General features: G+C 34.6%; 1 protein-coding gene across 4 annotated transcripts in view; it reads left to right on the top strand.

Moving 5' to 3' along the window:
- PPFIA2 (PPFI scaffold protein A2) overlaps positions 1-23,260 on the top strand; it is a 220,351-nt gene that overhangs the window by 139,022 nt on the left and 58,069 nt on the right. For all 4 annotated transcript variants that reach the window (XM_014063940.2, XM_014063941.2, XM_087723391.1 and 1 more), the window contains 5 exons: positions 2,311-2,412; positions 4,992-5,156; positions 9,352-9,426; positions 18,923-19,039; positions 22,442-22,663. In XM_014063940.2, the coding sequence (XP_013919415.2) occupies positions 2,311-2,412; positions 4,992-5,156; positions 9,352-9,426; positions 18,923-19,039; positions 22,442-22,663 (681 nt within the window). The remainder of the gene's footprint in view (positions 1-2,310; positions 2,413-4,991; positions 5,157-9,351; positions 9,427-18,922; positions 19,040-22,441; positions 22,664-23,260) is intronic.

The raw sequence follows: 23,260 nt of genomic DNA on the forward strand, positions 1-23,260 counted from the left end.
TTCATGAGTACTGTCAGTATAACTGAATACTTTTTACTGTCAGTATAAATATATATAGTCCTTGAGATGATCACTATCAAGTCCAACATTTCCATTGCTATGCAAGACAATTGTTAAGTGAGTTTTGCCCCATTTTATGACCATTCTTGCTACAGTTGTTAAGTAAATCTCTGCAGTTGTTAAGTTAGTAACATGGTTGTTAAGTAAATCTGGCTTTCTCATTGACTTTGTTTGTCATAAATTTGCAAAGGTGACCACATGGCACCAGGATATTGCAACCATCTTAAATACATGCCAATTGCCAAGCATCCAAATTTTGATCGCGTGATCATGGGGATCCTGCAATGGTCATACATGTGAAAAACAGTCATGAGATGCTTCTTTCAGTGCCATTGTAACTTCAAAATGTCACTAAATAAGGACTACCTGTATTACCCTCATCATGTCTACCATATCATGATCTCTATCAAGAATATCAAGAAGTGTATAATTTCCAACTGTTCCTCAAAATTCCCCTACCATTTGTACTTTTTAAAATGGGTAAGAGAAGGTCTCCTGTAGTACCTCAAAGCCACCAAGGCATTATTTGCAGCAATTACTACACACATCCTGAAAATTGAACTCTTAGTGATATGATTATTGCCTGCAGGGAATGTTTCTGAACCTTCTCTTCAGGAATCCCTGCTATAGTAGGATAGAATTTGAAAGTATAATCTGGGCTTGACTATCCTCTGACAAAAACAATGTGTAACAAATCAGTCAATATGCCAGTCATCCTGAAAATTAGACCTTAGAGTGATAATGAGTCTTTGGAAACTTCATATCTTTTCTCTCCATATCCATGCAGAGGTGGCTCATTTTCTCAGTGCGGGGGGAAATTCTAACCATCAATTATTAGGTGCTGACAATACTACCTATTAGACAAGCAGTACGATTCTGTTGCCTTTGTTGACCTTATTGCATCTATATTGCATCTCCCATTTAGTGCGATTGCTGTTATAAAAGTCTTCAGTTCTCTTGCACAAAGCACAATTAAACTGGTTCCACTCCAACAGTTTTACTTTTTTCCTTGCTGTTTCACTGTTCTAAAGCCTGATGATGAAATAAGACCAATCCTGGAAATGTTGCAGTTTTGGCAACTTAATGTTGTTCTGGTAGTTAAGTATGGTAACTTTACAGGGTTTCTGCTACAGCAAGGAAATTGCTTTGGCTCATTAGATCTCTAGGATGGGCACTTTTGTATCTCTGCTCCAGGTAATGCTTCTTACCAATTTTATATCTTACCTTTCAACCTATCTAATGCCTCAGGCGTCTACTCTTAGCTCATCCTATCTTCATCTAGGGGGCATTTGTAAAAACTATCATTATTCTCTTAGTTCAAACCTTTTAAATTGTTCTAGCATTGCCATATTTACAGTCAGGGCCAGAATAAATGCTCACTTTAATAGAGCATTACTGTCTTCCAGAAGACAACTGTCATCACCATCAGGTATACTTGCTACTCAATCAGATTTGTGATGTATAGAGACAACCATGAAAAAGAAAAAGTTGTTAATCTATATAACTATTACTCTTTGAGTTATAATTTGTGCATTCATGTAATCCACCTTCTTGCCCATCTTTATATATCTATGTTGGTGATATTTCTTGTTCCAAAATATTTATAATAGTTGGGGAGCTGTGTGTAAATGGTAGGATTTTCTTTGTGAATATGTTATGTAGGTTTTGTTTCTTGCCCCCAAATCACTTTTTCTGATGGAACTATTGTGCACATGTAGAATGTATGTATGTATGTATGTATGTATGTACACAGAGATGGATGACCACCTGAAAACCACAAATATAGTCACTAACTTTCTCATTTACTAGGTATAAATCTTAGCCATACCAATCATACACCATGGTGCACTATTTTATAACTTCTCAATTATCAGTATTATTTTTAGATTTTCCCTTTGGTAATCGTTAGCTGATGTGACATTGCTCAACAGGTTTTGGAGACAGTAACCATGTATATACATTTGAGAATAAAATTGGTGAATGATTTAACAGAATAACAGCTATGGGGAGGTTTGCCTGGTCTTTTACCTTTTACTTTTTGGGAAAAGCTAAGAAATAGTTACAGTGCTTTTTAAATTTTATTTAATTTCAAAATCTCTAACAAAATGATTCTTAAAGCTGTCTGAATTTTTTTAATCTAAAGAAAAATTTCAAAAGCATTTCATTATATTACATTTATCATTTTAATGAGAAATTGAAAAATGTTTATGAATTTTTTTGAAATAACGTATATATTTTTCAACTTTGCAGGAATTTGCTGCACTTACAAAAGAACTGAATGCATGTAGGGAACAACTACTGGAAAAAGAAGAAGAAATTTCAGAATTGAAAGCTGAAAGGAATAATACAAGAGTAAGTAGAAAACTACTTACAGCATTAACAGAAGACTTTTACTAATAGAGGTGAAGTTATTGAAGAAATGTAATGACGGCTGTATTAGATCTGTACAGGTTTTGTCAGAGCAAACATCATCTCTTAAGTTAATGGCATTGCATTCTTTTGTACTGAAATTCAGATTTTTATATTTTTGAGATTAATTCTATTTTCAGGTGTATCTTTGAGCCATTTTTAAAGTGCATTTTACTGAACAGTTTAAAGATCACCTGGCTTTTATTAGTTGCCCAGAAATTGCTCAGTCTAGTTTTTGACCCACATATGAAATTGAATAGCTGACACCTGAACAATGATTGAGAAAATTGTGGCTGTTAATCTACTGACATTACACGACCTTTTAGTGATAATTGATTATGAAACATTTTGAACTCGTGAAGTGATGAGTGTTCCCAGATAATTCTTAAGAAATGCAACTGTTCATAACAGGTAAGTTCCCAAAAATGCTAGTATATAATGGCTTATCTACCACAGTGGTCTCCAACCTTGGCAACTTTAAGACTTGTGGACTTCAACTCCCAGCTGGCTGAGGAACTCTGGGAGTTGAAGTCCACAGGTCTTAAAGTTGCCAAGGTTGGAGACCACTGATCTACCAGAAATCTTTCAAAAGCAGTGCTACAAAATTAACATTTCCCTTCTTTTTACCCATTTTGTATTCAATATGCCAAGATTCAATATGAAAATTAGAATCAAATCATCATGAATAGGATTATGAAACCCATTTCATTTGCGGGAATAGTGACAACAGAGAATTACATCAAGTACTAAATAGATATCTTCTGTTCCAACAACTCAGCTATTAAGCAAAATGGCCACTATTTGAAAGAGGGGGGGGGGAGGGAGGGAGAAAGAAATTTCATTCAGATAAAGTTTTCTCATATGGTGGCCTGTGCCTAACTTGTTTTATTTTTCTTTTTGTTTGCCCCTCTCCCGGGACTAAGAGATTAATTAGACAACCAATCTTCCTGAGCTGTTTTTTTTTCCATTGCTTAACATATTCCTAAAAAGTGCTGAAGGCAAGCTCACTGACTTTAATTAGTTGATTAAACCCTCCAGCTGGCTGGTACTGTTGCCTGAACTTAACCATATCTTAATCAGGTTCTCACTGAAAGCTTTTGTTGTCAGGTACACAAAATTTAGTCCTAAATATGTGCACTGATCAGAAAATATATTTTTTATTTCCATTTATTACCATTGTATTTATGAATAGTCATGAAACAAAGAAGTTGCTAATTGAGGGGTGGCTGAAGTGACTGAAGTGCTTGACTACTCAGGTGCTAATCTTCCCATAGGAATGGAAGACATATGGATGACTTTGACTATGAAGTATATCACTCGTCACTGGGCCAGCATAGTAGATCATGATGCATTCCCATCAGAAAAGAGTCCTTTATTTTTGAGGCTCGATTTTGATTCAAGCTGATGCTTATCAGTTAAATGTTAAGATAATCATAATATACTTTCACTTCTATTTATATACGGATTGGGTTTTTTCTGTAGTTTATTTCAATTCTGTCTCAATTAGCAATATATTCATATTATTAGATTTTCTTAGTTTACCACTTCTGGTATTATGCTAGAGTGAATTGGACTAGGACCAGAGAGCCTCAGATTCAAGTCCTCCATCAGCAATGGATGGTCCATAGTTGACTTTGGGTGAGTCATTCTCTCTCAATCCAACCTACCTCATAAGATGGTTATGAGGAAAAATAGAAAGAAGAAATGTCAGGTACATCACTTGAGCTCCTGCAGGAAAATGCTATATAAATCTAGAATATAGAATAATAGAGTTGGAATGGACCTCAGAGAACTTCTAATCCAATCCCCTGTTCGAGCAGGAGACCTAACCATTTCAGACAAGTGATTGTCCAGTGATGGAGCACCCACAGCTTCTGAAGGCAAGGTAGTTCACTGATTGATTGCTCTCACCATTAGGATTTTTTCCCTAAGTTTTAACTAATGAATAAATAAATAGCAAATGAAAATGATGCAGTTTATTCCAAGAGTGCCAATAATTATTATGTATGGGTTTATTTTCTGCTATCTTGTCTACATAGAACAGGGGTGTCAAAATCAAGGCCTGAGGGCTGGATCCAGCTCATAGAGTCCTTAGATCTGGCCCATGGGACCACCCTGGAAATAGCAAAGGACCAGTCCACGGTGCTTCTGCCACTGAAAATGGGCACTCAGCCCTCCCGAGCTCCATTTTCACTGACAGTGGGTTGCAGGAGGCCGTCCTAGCTGATTGGAAGTCCATTTTCAGTGGCAGAGTGCTTGGGCCAACACAGGCCTCCCCGACATGAGTGACATCGAGCTGGCCATGGCCATCCTGGCCATGCCCACACCAGTCCCCCAATGTCAAACACAACCCTGATGCGACCCTCAATGGAATCAAGTTTGACACTCCTTGACATAGAAACTTGGGGGGGGGGATGCTATAAGGTTTCCAATATTGCTACTTTTGTTATGATTTTGTTTTAGGCTTTAGAAATATAGTGGCACTGAATTACTAATGAGCTACCTTTTTCATGTTGAAACAGCTGTTACTGGAACATTTGGAGTGCCTTGTTTCAAGACATGAAAGGTCACTGAGAATGACAGTGGTGAAACGCCAAGCACAGTCTCCCTCGGGAGTTTCCAGTGAAGTTGAAGTTCTGAAAGCATTGAAATCTTTGTTTGAGCATCATAAGGCTTTAGATGAAAAGGTACAGTATGGAAATAAATGCTTGCTTACTTTGCATATTCTCTTTTTGCTTCCCCTGGACTGAAGATTTGTTTCTCATCCTGTTGACATATGTGATGATGATCATTTCAGGATGTTGTTTCCCACCTCGTCTTTTTGGTTGTTGTTCTTCTTGAAATAGCAACAGAGGAAAAAGATTATATGCCAAAATGTTGTGCTGATCATTTATATTGAACGGATGTGATGTGCCCTTTGGTGAAGTCAGTGCCAGATTATTCAGAAGAACTAGCTTTATTGAGAATTTGTATAATCCTCATTTCTTTCTTTTTTCCTGTCTCAAAAAGCAAACATTGAACTATTGCTACATTTTATGACTTTTGAAGCTCATTTATTAATTCCCAGAGCAGATATTAAGATTTCACCAACATACAAAGGCAGAATCTTTTGAGATTATCACAGAGGCATCTATTTCTCTTTCCAAGTTTTTGAAAGAAAGTCCATACTTTCCAACATTTCAGATATTTGAAACATTTTTATTTTCATGATAATGATGAGGAAAAGAATTAAAATCCAAGCTTTTTCTCCAGGATCTTAATATGCATATATGAGGATCTGTGTTCATTGTATTTCTCTGACAACACTCCTGTGAGGTAGGCTGATCTGAGAAAGACTATGTCACCCTAAACTAAATTCCATTTAATTAAACATTGCTTGAAGTGCTTTGTTCTTCTGTATTAATTTCCTTTATTAAGAGCCTGCCTTCCATTGACCTAAAATCAAAGAGTTAATGAGGATTATCAAATTGTCAGTTTATTATCAACAATTTAAAATATACCGTCAATGGTTGCAGTAAATGAAATATCATAAATTGCCTGCTGCCTAGTGAGGAAATTAGATTTTTAACTTTAATAGTATAACTAGCAGACCTATCTAGATGAAAGATCTTACTTTCAATGCTAATTTACTATAAAAGTGTCACAATAAGAAAGTAAATGGTAGGATAGTATTTCTCCATTTTGCAACCGTAACATTGATTAAAATAAGTTTTGCTTCCCACTTCCAATGTGCATTGGAGATAGCAGATACGTCACATGCACAGAAATCTAAATTCTTAACAATCTGGGGAATCATAACCAATAAAACTAATTTTCATATGAAAAAATGTCCAAAGCTCTGAGTCCTAAATGCAGTATTCATAGAGGTGATTCTACTCATGTAGTGTTCAAGCTGGATCAAACTGTCAGAGTTCGTAGGTATTTCCAAATGTGTCAATTAATCAGTTAATTTGTAGAAAACATATCTATATACTAGTAAAACTCTTGTATAACATTGAACTAGGCAAAACAGTGCACAATATAGGCACCAATTATTGAATCAAGATAACTTCAAATGGACTAATTTACAGAATGTCTCCAAAATCTGGGGAATGAAATTTGGGGAAATTGTGGTTGTTTTGGTATGTTGACTGCTGCTGGGCTATTGCTGCAGTCATGATCTTTATTTTCAACAGTCTATCACAGTTTTCAGCCAGTCTCACAGCGGGCTATTAGATTATTAGAGGACTAATAAACTATTGAGAATAATTTTATTCCATCATTCAAACAATATTACAAAGTCCCAGGAAACCTTTAAGTTTCCATAATGATTAAATTTAATTTTTGTAGTCAGAATTTGCATAATGTATTACTGCTGGAAATGGTCTTTGGAGGCCAATATTTTTTCATAATTTAATTTCACTTTGCAAAACCAGAGACCTTTTCCACAAAACCATCCACCATTAGAAAGATAGCAATGTAATGTGTTCTTGCAGCATGTTAATGAATAAACCACTAGTCTAAACATTCAACAAAGAATTTATTTTAGGTATTAAAAATATCTCCCTTCCCGAATTATATAATAACCTTTCAGCATTCTTTTTAATTAGTGACAATCATTGTATCTTTAGTACATAGATTTCTTTGTTAATTCTATGTTTTAATTCTATTTCCTACAAGTAGACTGGATTTAGCAGACTGAATGTTTGATGACAAATAAATATATCAAGCTACATAAGCACAAAGCTAAATTGATTTGCTTTTATTTCACATAAATATTTAAGAAAAAAGGCATTTTTGTTGTTACACTGTCAGTTAAATGAAATTCATAAAATTTGATAGGAAGCTCAAATAGCAATTTATAATTTTTGAGAGAAAAGGATACTTTTGAGATTACAGAAATGAAATGCTTATTATTGTCAAGAGAAAGCAGTCCTGGTCTTCATAGAAAAGCTAGAATATCTAATTTTTGTTAGATGAAAATGTAATGTCTATGTTTAGGAATAAAGGATAAAATGCATATTTAAAAAACTATTTTGCTCATTCTCCATGACATTAGTTTGGGTTAAATTAATCTGATGCGCATGTGTAAGCATCAGAGTTTAGCACTTCCCTCTCCACTTGCCTTTCCCAGCTTGATTGGAGATAGATCAGAAGCATTTGCTTGTATTTTGAACAACATTGTAGTTTACTTCATTATAAGAACCGTGATGGTGCAGTAGTTAGAATGCAGTATTTCAGGCTAATTTAACTCACTGCCAGGAGTTTTATCCTCATCAGCTCAAGGTTGACTCAGCCTTCCATCCTTCAGTAAAATGAGGGCCCAGATTGTTGGGGACAATATACTAACTGTAAACTGCTTAAAGAGGGCTGTAAAGCACTATGGAATGGCATATAAGTCTAAATTGCTATTGCTACTACTGTATCTCAGCTGTGTTTCCAGCTAATTTTCTTTTCTGAATAAGTAAAATATCATTACCCAGTGCTGAAGTTGTTTCTTCTGAGAAGTCATGTTTGAAACTAATGTCTTTTTTCAATTTGATATTTTGAAAAACCATTAATTGAAAAATGGAAGCAAATACTTCCAATCTCCTTATAGTCACAATAGAAGAGGAGAGAATAGTGTGAGTGTACTTCAAAAAATGATGGTATATTAACAGGTGTGAACAATTCAAAGTCACAGGCAAAACCAAGCCAATTTTTGTAATCTTCAGAGCTTGTTCCAAATACAGCATTCCTCAAAAGTAATAATACAGCTTTTATGGAGACAAATGAAAATTGTTCTATAAATCTTAAAATAGGCTTAAATTATTTGTTTGTTTGTTTAAGAAAAAGGAAATCCCACCAAATGTATGGAAGGAAAAAAAGAGAAACCTTTGGTTCTGCCTATATATATATGATGTGGATGGGTAACAGATTTTTTTTTAAACTACAGCTTAAGGCACCTGGATATAGATTGATGGTCCACTATAGTGGAAATCAACAGTCTTTCTATGTATTGGTCACTATGTATTTTGTTTTGCTTTTCCTCCAGGATCTCCTATACACATTCCTTTCTTCAATTTTACCCTACAACAATATTGTTTATGGTTAGTTACAAAGAGAATATATCCACTGGCGGCATTCAGCCAGTTCAGGAGAACCGGTTGTTAAGTTTCTGAGCAGTTTGGTGAACTGGTTGTTGGAAGAAATCATTAGGGCAGAGAAGCGGTTGTTAAATTATTTGACTCCCACCACTGTATATATCTCATCAAAAGATACAGAGTGGCCATTTTATTCTTCCCAAGTTTTTTATGACTTGTGTCTTTACATTTATCACAGCCCTGCTTTTCTTTCTGTTGGGAATAAGGTCTCCTAGAATACTTGTAATGTATTTGCAAAATCTACCTTGGAGGTAGAAATAGAGATGAGTAGAAAGATTTCCTAGAGAAAGGATGTTCTACTGAAATGATAAAATAAAATATAAATTGCAAAGTAAATTATTGAGAATTTATTCTGGAGAAGAGGAAGATGGATAAAGAAGAAACAGCAAATTCAGAATGGCTATGTGAAGAAGAGTGACTTGGTTGAAATAGCTGTATCTTTGCCTATGACCTATCCAGTGTGAAAGAGAAGAAAAGCAAGGGTTCATTAGATTAAAAGAAAATATAGGCAGTAAACATTTCTTAGTCAGTGCATCACTAGGCAATTCTTTACCAGATCAGAAATTCATAGACCCACTATAGATAAAATGTAAGACTCTTGTTGCCAAGACTATTTTAATTGTTGATTGTTGATGGAGAAGAGTTGATAATATCTAGATACCTAATATCTAGGTATATAGCACCTGGTCAGTTTAATGATGGAATCTATAAACTGCAACATCAAAAACAAATCTCTACGTAATATATTTTTCTTTTCTAGGTAAGAGAACGACTAAGGGTTTCCTTAGAAAGGGTCTCCACGCTTGAAGAGGAACTAACAGCTGCTAATCAGGAGGTAAGAAAACATATTTTCTTGGTTGTTAATTCTAAATGGGATAAAACATTTTTTTTTAAAATGATTCTCTGGATTAAAATTATTTAATTTGAACTTAATAGATAAATGTAATTTATAATGAGTAAATTAATTTATAGGAATACTTTTTTATTGAGATAATCTAAGTACAAGCAATTGTGCTATGGGATGAACTTTCTAGTTGGTGGAGTTTGAGTAACAAGATATTGGCTTGGAAAACTAATTGTTGACTTGAAAGTTTAGAGATTCTAGAGCAATGTGAGCATCATTGGAGCATTTGCTTTGATTGTTGGTATACAAGCTAGCATGTGCCAGAATAGATCAATGCTGCCCACATCATTGCAAGGAATGCTGCATGATTCCTATTGAGAACGCCATAATGAGCATTGGTGCCAATATTTGTATACTTAACCATTGATGATCATTGCATATGGAAATTGTGACTGGAATGTAAGAATGTAAGTGATAAAAAGAATAAATAAATAAATGAAAGTATAGTTGAGTTTATGAATACATTTAGAGAAGTGAAGGTTTAGATTGGAATAAACTGGCTAAAATGTACAGAATTATTTATGAACTTTCAAATTGTGAACTTTCACCAATATGAAACTGGAATTGACTGTTTGCAATTCCAACTTAGAAGGTTCTGGAAGGCAGGAAAGGGTAAGTTTATGGTGTGCTGCACACTATGCTTGGCAGCAATATCAACCAAGCCTCCAGTTTCCTTAGATTGGGTGGACAAGAAAAATATATATAGAAAGACAGTCCACATCCATCTCTCCCTAAACATCCTCAGAGAGGTTTGTACTAGGCAAATAAGGCAGCGCAAGAATGGCTGTTAGGACCAGCATGTACCTCCTCCCTTTGCCTGGGGTTAGATGGGGCAATGATGCCTGGTTGCTTTGCCAGTGGCCCTTCTCTAGTAAGGGTCACAATGGCCCATCAGACAACTGGCCTGGCCTGGGAGTGAGAAACAAGAGAAAGCCAATGCATTCACTACTATTCAGAGGGTCTAAGAGTTAGGGCACAAGTTTTTTACACTCATTGGACTTGCAAACAACATATTAGAATGTAACTCATTCATAAGAACTGCACTGAATGTATGTATCCATCGGTGTCCTTTAAACTATTCTGGGTGTGAAAGTAGAAACTCATAGGATGGTGGTAGTTACACATTATGCTCCAGTAATAATGTTAATGGGAGAGCCATATATGAATTTGGAGAACAAACTTTGCAACATTCTGAATGAATAGAATCTAGAATATTAGTTGACATAAAAATCTAGATGAAAGCATGACCAAACATAGAGGAAAAGTGATTGGGCCATTTAAAAATCCAGTAATGAATTAAAACAGGATTTGTTGACACTCTGCTTAGGAAAAGGTCTGTTCTGAATATGTTTATGATTATCCATGTGTACACGTACCTTAGAAGTATATTTAAAGAATGAAAATGTCCTTGTATTTTTTTAATGCAGATTATCTCATGCTCAAGAATTCAAACTATTTGTAATAAATGTTAAGTAGATTGATATAACTGTGAATATAAATTACAAATTAATATATAGGGGTCAAGATAACTTTGTTTGAAAATGGACTGAGTAATAAATAAGTGGCAGGAAAAAATAGAGCAAGTAGATAAATCATGGTACCTCGGTAGAATGTTTGCTGAACATGAAAAAATGGAGAAATATACCACATGAAAATATTTTTAAAAAATAGAAAAATCAAACAAATCCACTAAGAGTTTTTACTCGGATCGTAAATGACCAGCTCAAATTACTTTGGACACATTACGTGAAGACCAAGCTCTTTTGAGAAGTCCATAAATATGGAAGGAATGGAAAGGAAAAGAAGATGGCTAGCAGCAAAGTGGATGGGCTCAATTATAGCAGCAATGGGTAGTTTGATACCCAAAGAACCAGATTGGAGAGAAAGACAACTATCTGGACACTAGGAAACAACATTGTCTTGCTATATATAGCAATCAGTGGCGCAGTGGCGTAGAGTGCAGTACTGCAACCACTTCAGCTGACTGCTAGCTGCAGTTCAGCGGTTCAAATCTCACCGGCTCAAGGTTGACTCAGCCTTCCATCCTTCCGAGGTGGGTAAAATGAGGACCCAGACTGTGGGGGCAATATGCTGACTCTGTAAACCGCTTAGAGAGGGCTGAAAGCCCTATGAAGCGGTATATAAGTCTAACTGCTATTGCTATTGCTAAAGGCTGGTAGATTGATGGTGAGCAGAATGTAGTTTGTTTTGATGAATGAATTTTGAAAGAAGAGAAAATAGCATGCTTCTAGCTATTTATTTCAGCAAAGTAAGAACTGGGTTTGTCAGAGAAAGATAAATGGAAATTAAATGTATAATTCTGACTACTTAAGTCAATGAGGTGAATCAAGAAAGAGCAGAGTAAAATGAATGGGTCCATTAGTTTGATCATTGTATGTCACATAGAGAATGAACAAGGACCAAATCACAGAATAAGTGTCTCAAGGAAGAATCAATGTATTAAGAGGAAGGGAGATCTGAAAGTAGTGGTTAGTGGAGTGAACAACATTCTGAAAAACAGGCAGGTGAAAAGTTTAAAGAGCGGAGAAGGAACAAATGAATTGGTGTAAGACATGGTAGAAGCAAGGATAGTTTGCAAGAGTTGAAAGGTATAAGTATAGTGAATTGTATTGTCATAGATTATATTTCTTTTCCGTTTCTCTTATTTTATGCCTTTAATTTCCTTTTTTTATTATTTCTTATTTCTTTTCTGTACTTGGTAAAATGTTGCTTACCTCAGAAGGAAACGCCATAATGGTAATGTACTATGGCCTATATACTATATTATACACTATAACTATGTGTATATTGTATGTTTGCCATGAGTTGAAATAATCATGTGTCTTTATAACATAGAGAAGCCAAAATAATAATTTTGACTCTTAACATTTAAAAAAAACATAAGTTGTTATGTTCAAAATTTTGTATATTTTCTGCAGCATTACTCTCACCCATGAAATAAACTACTGATTAGTTGCCCACCCAGATAATGCAGCCAACTGGCATCAAGGCTGGGCAAGAGACAAATGATGCAATTATAGAGTTTTACCCAGCGGCTAAAAAGAGCTTCATAATTCCAACACTGAGCTCAGAATTGGTCAGAGAATAAAAAAAAAAATTGGTTTGCCCCAAACAAGAAAAAAACAAAACTTTAGGGAGCTTAAAAATAAATCCTCCCCAAAAAGGCTTATTGCCCATAATACAAAATCATTTCCTTCACTTGTAAAAGAAAAAAGCAGTAACATGTAAGGATTTGCTTAGGTTGCTCATAGAATTGTCCTAGGATCAATGCAAGAAATGTAACGCAGGAGGAAATCACTGTTTGAACATTAATTTTCACATGCAGCTTCTTTCCCTAAAGGGTCATTTCTTCAAAACGCTTCTTTGTTTCTGTGGGGAATAAAGCTGTAATAGCACTCATAGAAATTATTCAGGGGAATTTATCTTGCAAAAAATAGTGCCAACATTGAACTTAATGCTAATTTATAAATTAACTTTACCAAGATTTGCAAAGCAGTTTTCCAAAAGACAATGTTCATTTTATAGAGTAGCTGCATAGAAAATTCTTAATTTAAATTATTTTACTCCATATATTAGTTAGGAAGGACTTTAGTGAAACATTTTTTGAAACAGGACTTTTTTTCAGTGAGTTGAACCATGCAGAATCTTGTTCCATAAGAGTAATATTATTTTATGATGATGCCAGTCCACCCTTGCAGACCATCCATGATGCATGGAACATCACAGAGTGATGATCTTCTGGGAGTCACTTAGCCTGGAATGTCTGTTATTAGTCTTATCCCTCATGACTGACTACTAGCCTTGGTTTCATTCATTTACCTCAGAAGGAAAACAAATCATCCATGAACATGACAGAGATTTTTCCACCTTTTATTGTTTTAAAAACAAATAGTAGTAGTATTAAAATTACTAATAATATTTAAGTTTCAATTCCATTTTACTTTCAAGGCTCTAAGAACCACTTCTTGATATATTTTTCCTAGAGAATATTATTCTAGGCTATGCCAAGATAAACATTTTTGAAAATAATTTAAATGTTTCAGAAGCTGAGATTATACAGCAAAGGTAGGAAACCTTTGGCCCTTCAGTTGTTGTTGGACTGAATTCCTATCATCCCTGGCATTTGTAACTCTGTTTAGATCTGATGGGTTTTGTAATCTAACAAAATCTGAAGGGGTACAGATTCTTCCATTGTTCGACAGTTATTCTCTTTCTCTTTGCTTGTATGTCTGTGTGAGAGAGACAAAGACAGAGAGTATACTTTGGGATTTAGCAGTACTATGGCAATCCATATACCAAGTGGTGGGAAATTTCATTATTACTTCTTTTCTTCTGTAATATGAATGTTGTATGAAATTATTCGCTTTGCATATGATTGGGTAGTTGTTTGACCAATTATTCTAATTTTTAGTTTTGATGAAAAATTAAATTAGTCATTCTCTTATTGGAAGCTAGCCACTCCCAATGTTACTTTAAAATTTCTGGTAAAAGCGCCCTATTAATGTGGAAGGGTGCCTGATTCTGGGGTCTGAACAGATGTACATTGTCTGGTTTATATATAATGTATATAAGGTTACTTAGTGATATGCCAGATGGCCTTATGCTTTGTATGCTTCAGTTATCACAATTGACTTATCCATTGGTGAAATAGTCACATTTTTTATAATATTTTGGTTAAAAATTTGAGGATCAGATTATCTTTTGGGGCCTTATCTACAAGTATATACAAGATGTATGGATACTTTAAAGATATTTCTGCATATACAGATGGATAACCCTTCCATGGATAAACTGAATTTTGTCTCCTAAAATTCTTGAGCTATCTGCAAACATATATATTAGATGAGAAAGAATACAACACAATGCCACAGCGGTATGTATGTATCAGTACCAAAATGCCTATAGTAATATTGGAATTTCCTGGATGGTGGTATGGAAAGTTTATGTTTCCTTTTTAATAATCTTCCTGAATTTTGTGCCCTGTGGACCTTTAATATCACTATGCCAAATTCCTAATAAATTAAATTGCTAATTTTAAAACTGTCACACCTCTGGGAATCTGATGTGACTGCAGTCTTGTGTTAGGGGACTTAATCCTCTAAAAATAAATGAAATATAGTAAGGTGTTAATGGCTTAGAGAAATGATAATATGTTAAACAATACTCCAAACAAGAACTATATTATTAGGTTCACTCAAGTACTTTTTCACATAATATGATATAAAAAAATCTTTTTGTGTTGCATAGCATCCTTTATTTTGGTTTAGATATAACTCCAGAGGAACTCTGCAATGTAACTTCAGTAAACTAATCTATCAGAAATTGCTTAATAAACATATAACCATTTAAAATATAGCAAATTTGTCTGCTAATGAAAAATTAATGGTTGGAAATACACAGAGTCTAAACCTAGATATTGAATCAAGTTATAGGTTTGACAGTTCTTATAAAGATTTTAGCTTTCCTCTAACATTTTTTCAGATAGCACAATAAGAAATACCGTATGAGTGTATATTAATGATATGTATTAATGAAATGCCAGAGAGGGCGTTTTCTTGCTGGAGAAATTTAAATTAAAGCGTGTTAATTTTTTGTCACTTATTCAAATCAATTGTTACAAGTCTTCTTTAAGCAGCCTGGAGAAATTTTGCCCAAGGAATATCATGTTAATTAAATTACAAACAGAAAGGTATCTCATTATTTTTTCTTATTGAAACGAACAAGAAATATTATTCCTTTAAAATACCTCAAATTTCAAAATGTAAACATTAATATCCCATATAGTGTTCATAGCTCAATATTTTTTTCATGTAAAATATATTCTGTTTCAAGAACTCTTTTGACTATATGAAGCCGTTTTGTCCATGGTGCCTCCACCATTTACTTTCATTGCAAAGCCTTATCTTCATGTAGAAAAATAAAGAATGCATGAATAGCATTATAAGATTAGTTGCTGTCAGAGTTCCAAAGTAAATTAGACAGGAACCATGACTAGATGAGCTAATTCCACTTTATTGTAAGGATACCTTAACAAGATCTTACAAATCTGAAAGTATAAACTTTCCACCATGGCTTTTGATCCATTAGTCCTTCCTAAGTTTCTTTCTCTGACCATTAAGCCACTGCAGGCTCTGTCTCTCTTGTCTGATTGTTTCCTAGAGAACACCTCTTTCCCTTCTCCCACAAGGTCATCCACACATTCCATTACAACAGCAAAGTAAAGATCTGCAACTAAATATGTACATTTGAATGTGATATAGTTGGCAATAATTCTTGATCCGTTTCAATTGGCCAAAAATCCTTGATCCCTTTATCCATATTAAGTAACTCAACAGGAGCAGTCAACTCAAATTAGAAGCAAATGGCAATTTCAAAAGCCCTTTGGTACAGTGTTGATAATACGTCTATAGCTTACAAACACTATTTCCAAAATCAAAGCGAATATGATTTCGAACTTTATGAAATTGAAAAGCTAAATAAGGAACATAGTATTTTCTCAATTATTGGCATTTTCAAGATATTAAACACAAGGTGCAGGTCTGACCTAAGACATTTTATTCAGCCTGTATCCTCTGTAGATGTACTGTGTACCACATATTCTACATCTATGTACAATTGTGTAGCAAGCTGAATGAGTGAAGGTAAACAGAATTTGTGGGAGATAAAAAGCAAAATGAAATAATACAGGAAATCTGCATCTTGGTAAAGAACAAGCATAATTATTTGCCCACAGTAAAAGGTGAACCTGTTAATTGGGAGGAAAGGGAAATTGGGTGTTTTAAAATTAAATCAATTCTAAATGTTATAAACATCTACTAAAACCTTTTAATTATATTAAAAATCAAATTAAATCATTGTAGCATGTACTAAACAATTTAACTGGAAGCAAATTTTACTGCGTATAATTAGCCTGACATAATTTAATGATTTTTACATACAGTTTTAAATATGCTGTAATTTAATGAAAAGAGCATTAATCAATTAAGGGGAGAATAATAACACTTCTGCTAGAGGAAGTAGTACAGAAAAGATAGCACTTTTCAGATACTGTATCTAATGTTGTCATTAGACAGAGGGAGCAGCCACTGATTCTTCTGTTGTCCCAAAGGCAGGGGTGAAATTCAGCAGGTTCTGACAGGTTCTGGAGAACCGAAGAGCCGAAGTGGCGCAGTAGTTAAATGCAGCACTGCAGGCTACTTCATCTGACTGCAGTTCTGCAGTTCGGCTGTTCAAATCTCACCAGTTCGGGTTGACTCAGCCTTCCATCCTTCCGAGGTGGATAAAATGAGGACCCGGATTGTTGTTGGGGGCAATATGCTGACTCTGTAAACCACTTAGAAAGGGCTGAAAGCCCTATGAAGCGGTATATAAGTCTAACTGATATTGCTATTGCTAACTGGTAGCAGAAATTTTGAGTAGTTCAGAGAACTGGCAAATACCACCTCTGCTGGCTTCAGAGTGGGGAGATTTTGCAGTATCCTTCCTCTGCCATGCCCACCAAGCCACGCCCACAGAACCGGTAGTAAAAAATTGAAGCCAGAATACTTTGCCTTTACTGAGTGTCTTTAAACAGAGATTGGATGGCCATCTCTCAAAATGCTTTAGCAGTTCCTGCACTGCACTTTAGCAGTTCCAAGCAGGGATTGGTTTAGATGACTTTTGAGTTTCATTTGAACTCTGATTTCATAGGATGTAAAAACTGACAATCAGTTTGGTCTATTAGTAAGGCACTGAACTAGGAGGAGCGAAATACAACTTCTAGGCCTTTCTTTGTCTACTTGGGTAAAAGCAATGGAAAGTCATTTCTGAAAATGTTGCCAAAAAATTCTTGAAGATTTATCTATGTAGTCACCAGGAGTCAACACTGACACAAATGAAAAATATGCTTATGTGCAAAATAATATGTATATATACATTATATTTCTCATTGCCAGTTTCTAGGGAACATAACTGAGAATGCTGTTGCATTCATATTGTGCTTGCAAGTTCTCTTTTGGTTCCTATGTGAAAATATTCTGATATTGATAAGTCTTGGTCTGATTATTACTCTGCTTGTATTCTTACGTCATAGATATGAAATAAAACTAACAAAACTAAGTTGGCAGATTCTGCAGTCTTATTTAGCTATGTGACATCAAGTGGGAGATTTCAGCTGAATTTGACTTTGCAAGAATTTTGAGACAAAGCTTGGGACAATGTCAAGAATGTGGTCTTCTGTGTTCAAGACATTTATAACTCCTTTCAGCTTGAAATATTTTGCAGACCTCTACATAAAAAAAATCCTCTGTATTTTGAATGCAAAATGGATATGACCTTCTCCAAGGATTAATTGTTGTGGCAATTTCTATTTTAGAATAAATTGTCAAGCTGCCTGGACCTGGATTCAGCTGTAAATCACGGGCCCTGGACTTTAAACATCTTAATTAAGCTAAACTTGGCTTTAGTCTCTTGAATGTTCAAAATAGTCCGGTTAAATAAGAACTTTTCTGCTGATTAGATGAAGCCATATTTAACAGTTGCTTGCCATCTCATCTCCACCACTTGTTGCTTTTGTCCCCGGCCTGTCCCACTTTTCATTGGACTTCTCACAGTGCATTTCATGACATTGAATCTGAAGACTTTGGATTGTGACATAACTGTCATTTTGCCTTTAAAATCTCTCACTCTTGATTTAACTTTCAAACAAATAACATGTGTTATTGAAATCTGAATTAAATCACATTTAATTCACATTTATAACATAGCAGAAATCTGTCAAATAATAGATGTCTTATAAGGCAGCTACAGTTCTTTTATCTGTAATATTAATTATTTGGACGGTAAGTTAGATTCTAGTTTAAGAAAAATGGCAAGCACATTAAACTTCAGTCTTGTAATGCTTCATTTAAGATGCACTTATTTAAAATTATGCACATTTATGTTCTGAAATACTTACATAAATTGCATTATAACTATAGAATTTAATATTCTAAGTCCTACATTCAATGTGCTGGCATATCCTACTTCATGGCTTCATGGATTTTACTGTTCTCATTGCACTTTGTCATAGAATGTAATGCAATTTGATGTGTTTGTTTATATCTTTTGCAATGAGGAAAACATCTGACCTTTTTTATTTAGTGAGTTGTTACCCCCAACAGCAAGCTACTAATGCTAATGTTAAAGAATGCTGAGAATTACTAGATCATCAACTTTTGAAATTCTTGCCATTGTTGTACAACATTCTCATTTCTTCACAATGAAATATCATATATGGAAAGTATAAAAATAGTTTAAATCACGTTTTGTTTATCATTTTTGATCACATCATCTAATTGTTGTATACTGATTTATAAGACATACTGTAAATTTATGGTATTCACTGTTTGGATTTTACATTAAGAATGTATTCTAAATTCTTTTCTAGATTATAGCTTTACGTGAACAAAATGCACACATTCAAAGAAAAATTACATCAGGAGAGGGTCCACCTGATACAGAGCATATCAAAGGAATGGAGCCTGGACAAAAAATTCATGAAAAGGTATAAATTATATTTTTTATCTTTTTTTTAGAATCATCAGGGATTGAAAAGCTAAAATCTCTTTATGTTTATTAATCTTATGTTTAATAACTTAGTAGTAGTAGTAGTAGCAGCAGCAGCAGCAGCATTGCTTCAAAAAATTTCCTTTATTTTTGAGATATTTTTAACTAATGGTAAAGCATATTTATCCTGCATAAAGCTGAAGAATAGATACAACTGGGGGGATCTGTATTGGGAACAGGTTGAGAAATCGTGACACATGCACCACGATCCGCATTCAATCCATTTTGTATGGACATTGTGATGTTGCATGCATGTAAGAAACAGAGCTTGTTTTATGAGATCCATTTCATTGTTCTGATGAAGCCTGAAGATTTTATGAATGCTTCTGGTTGCAATACATTTTTCAGATGATGTGCAGCATTTGGCCTTTAAGTGAAATAATAATGTATTAATGGCATCAAAACTGAGTAAGATTGACGTTCAGCTTTTGAATACCTTGGGAATTCCTAACCCTTGGGATTAGTTTCCAGTGTACTAGGTCCCACGAAAAACATGTCAAATTCATAGATCAAAGTATCCAACATGCAGTTGCTGTGATCTAGGATTGTTTATTCACTTTACAAAGGTGCCTATTTTATTCCACTGCATTTTTCTTTTTTTCTTTTTTTATAAAAAAAGAGCCACAAACCTTAGCACCATTGTTATACTAAATTCAATTTGTTACTCCCTAATTATCCCTCTTTAATTGGAACTAAACCAATTAAAGTACTTCAAGGCAATTTTTTTGAGTTGCTAACTGTATCTCCAACACCAGTTTGAAAGCCAAGGCTGAACTTTTCAAAACAGAGAGAAAGATTTGGATTAGTATGTTAAAATGGTTATTTCATTGGTTAAAATGAAATTTGACATCCTTAGGTTTGATTTACTTATACTGGTTTCAATTTATTACCATGTTTTTCAGAGTATAAGACACTCTGAAGCATAAGACGCACCTAGCTTTTGGGGAGGAAAACAAGAAAAAAAAATCTTCCTCTGCCTCCCAGCAATTTGCCTTCTTGCAGCAAACAGCCTGTTTCAGTTTCAGTTAGCTGGATTAGCACCAAAAAAAATCTGCCTCTGCCTCCCAGCAATTTGCCTCCTTGCACAAATAGCAAACAGCCTGTTTCCAGTGACGTACAGTCAGGGGAGGCAGGGTCTCACCACTGTCATCATGAAAAGAAAAAAAATTAAAAGGAAAAAGGCTGAGGTAGTTGCTGCCAGAGTCACAGTGGATGACTCTGCTTAGTGCTTAACTGTTTAAAAAAGCCTCTAAAAAAAGTGCCCTCTGCAGGAGGAGGCAAGAGAACCACGTGCCTCATTTAGTCTATCTTTATGATCACTTGAGCAGAGTTAAGCAAGGATTAAAAGGTGAAAAATTCCTTATGTAGATGAGGCACGTGGTTCTCTTGCCTCCTCCTGTAGAGGGCACTTTTTTAGAGGCTTTTTTAAAACAGTTAAGCAGAGTCATCCATTGGAGACTCTGGCAGCAGCTAATCCAGCCTTACTTCAGCAGCTCTTGCCTTTTTCTTTTTACCATTTTTATATTTTCATCATGGCAGACAAGAGGAAAGTTGAAATCCTCTGTGAAACAGCTGGAAAAGGTATGTGGGTCGGAGGGAGGGGGGAGGAATTCAAAATTATTGTAATTTGTAAGTAATTTTATTATTGTAAGTAGTGTGTGTGTGTGTGTGTGTGTTTTACTGGCACTTTTTTATGTGGGACACAAAGGAGAGGTGGGAAGAGGAGAAAATTGCGAATTTACGACCAATTAATTTGAGAAAAGCTTGCGCCATCTCCTCTAAATGGTTGCAAAAAATCTTTTCTCCCGCCTTGCAAAGGCGGCATTTGGGGAGGAAGCTCCCCCCAAATGCCACCGCCGGGCCCAGTTGCTGGCTTCCAGTTCGTTCTGCAACCTGTGGCCAGAAGGCAAGGCCGAGGTGGCCTCCTCCTGCTCTCCCTTCGGTCTCACTTCACCCATTTCTCACTCTGAGAAATTCAGACAAACACTTATCCAATCTCTTCTTTAAAACCTCCAGTATTGGAGTTCCTGGTTCAAGCAGAACACAAGCTTCAAATCATAGAACACTTGTGCATTTCTGACTCATACAAAACACAATTAGGCATATGCTAATAATGTCACACACTCTAAAGAATATATGTTTCCCAGAACATGTTGCTGAGATTCTATGAATTTTTTGTATGTCAGGAAGTTCAAGTGTGATTCATTGACTCTGTGGAAATCAGCAGGAGGCAAATAGTTTAGGTAGCTTTTACGATTTGAATAAAACTGTTAATGTTAGTCATTTATAAATATCAATGATCTATTGCTGTTTTTTGAGCCAAAAAAATAACTGTGTGAGTCAATAAGCACATAAAGAAGTTGACCAAAATGTTATCCCGCTAGCACAAAATATTATAATCTTAACATCAGGTAAATATTTATATAGAAATCACAGTGGCACCTATTATCTCTTCTAAATGTTGGAATCCTTTCCCATAAAGCTATTGTTATACTTTCTAAATATATTTATCTCCTATTAAAGCTCAAATGAGTATAAATACTTAGAATCTTTGAAGCAATCTATATATTTTATAAATAAAGTAAATTTATAAATTCATTCAAGCAATTACTTATGAAAATAAGCTGAACGATATATAAACTAGGAATCAGTTCCAAGGCTTTAAAATTAAAGGTAATATTTTAGTATTACCTATCAGTATTTCACGATAATATTCCTTTTGTATTAACATTAAATATGTGTTATTTTGCAGTTCCAATGCTTCCATGTTTAAGCAAATGAATTTCATGCTAAAAATTGGCTATAATAATAATGTTTATTTGGCATACTTCGCTTTATCATTTTTTTCAAGGTAAAACATTTAATAATAATTCAGCTTACTACATATATACATTACAAAATATTTGAAGAATAAATCAAATGAAAAACAAAACAAAGAGGAAGAATACATATACAAACATTGTAATAAATCTAGCTTTATTTAATCAATTAAATGATAACAGAAAATATTTATATATTCAACTTGTGGAAGAAAGAGACAGGAAAAGAATATAAACTTCTACAAAAACAACTTTGAAAAAAATTCTAAAATTCTAAATTCTTCCAAATGAGTGGCTGATTTTACAGGTTAAATATAGTTTAATGTACTTTGAGTACTACTATGGAGGTACCTAGTCTTTTGTAAGTATATTTCAGAGAGCATAACCAATGCGGAGTTCAGAATTAGTAAGAAAATATACTCTACATATCTATGTAGTTCTGATCCTTCTGATCCTTCTTGCTCTGGTTCTTACATGTATTGCTATCAGTGTTTGATATGTTTGTGGGGTTTTTTAAACAGCGTCTATCAAATGGCTCTATAGACTCAAATGATGAAACTGCTCAGTTGGTAGAACTGCAAGAACTTCTCGAAAAGCAAAATTATGAAATGGCACAGATGAAGGATCGCTTGGCTGCCCTGTCTTCCAGAGTTGGAGAGGTGGAGCAAGATGCAGAGACTGCTAGGAAGGACCTCATTAAAACTGAAGAACTGAACAGCAAATATCAGAGAGATATTAGAGAGGTAAATCTCTTTTGGATGTTAATCCTGTCCTCTGTTCAGGTTTGAGAATAATTTTATTTAGGGAAATAGAGTTCTTCCACAGCCAATTGGTGAAAAATAAATTTACCGTTAACATTTAAGAGTTTAAGATGTTTAATTGTAGGTGAATATTCTAATAGCACTTGTATTTTTGCATCTATGTGTAGTAGTTGAAGCACTATTTTGCTATGATTTACCTTGGGAAATAAATATGAAACATCAGAGAGGGGCAGGAAGGGATGGGGGGAGAAATAGATATGTGGGTTTGACACAAAATTAATCAATTTGTGATACACTGTAGAAATATAATGTGCAGTGCAGGTTTAGTGAAAAGAGTAGGTTAATCATCAAAAATAGTACTAGCCACTATAAAATTGTTTTTAATATATTATGTGACATTCCCTTAACTTTGTTATATTGGAAGGATGTATCTGTGCATGTTTACTAATGTGTTAGTCACAATACATGTAAGAAATGATATAGAGACAAAAAAAAGTAAAAGACAGAACTAGTCATTTGACAAAATTTTTGTAAATAAAGTCCGCTTATAATGATTGGATGCAGTAGTAGACAAACAAG

The sequence above is a fragment of the Thamnophis sirtalis genome, unplaced genomic scaffold (genome assembly GCF_051295495.1).
Source record: "Thamnophis sirtalis isolate CommonGarterSnake01/CBP01778 unplaced genomic scaffold, rThaSir2_p1.2 scaffold_9, whole genome shotgun sequence".
Lineage (NCBI taxonomy): Eukaryota > Metazoa > Chordata > Lepidosauria > Squamata > Natricidae > Thamnophis > Thamnophis sirtalis.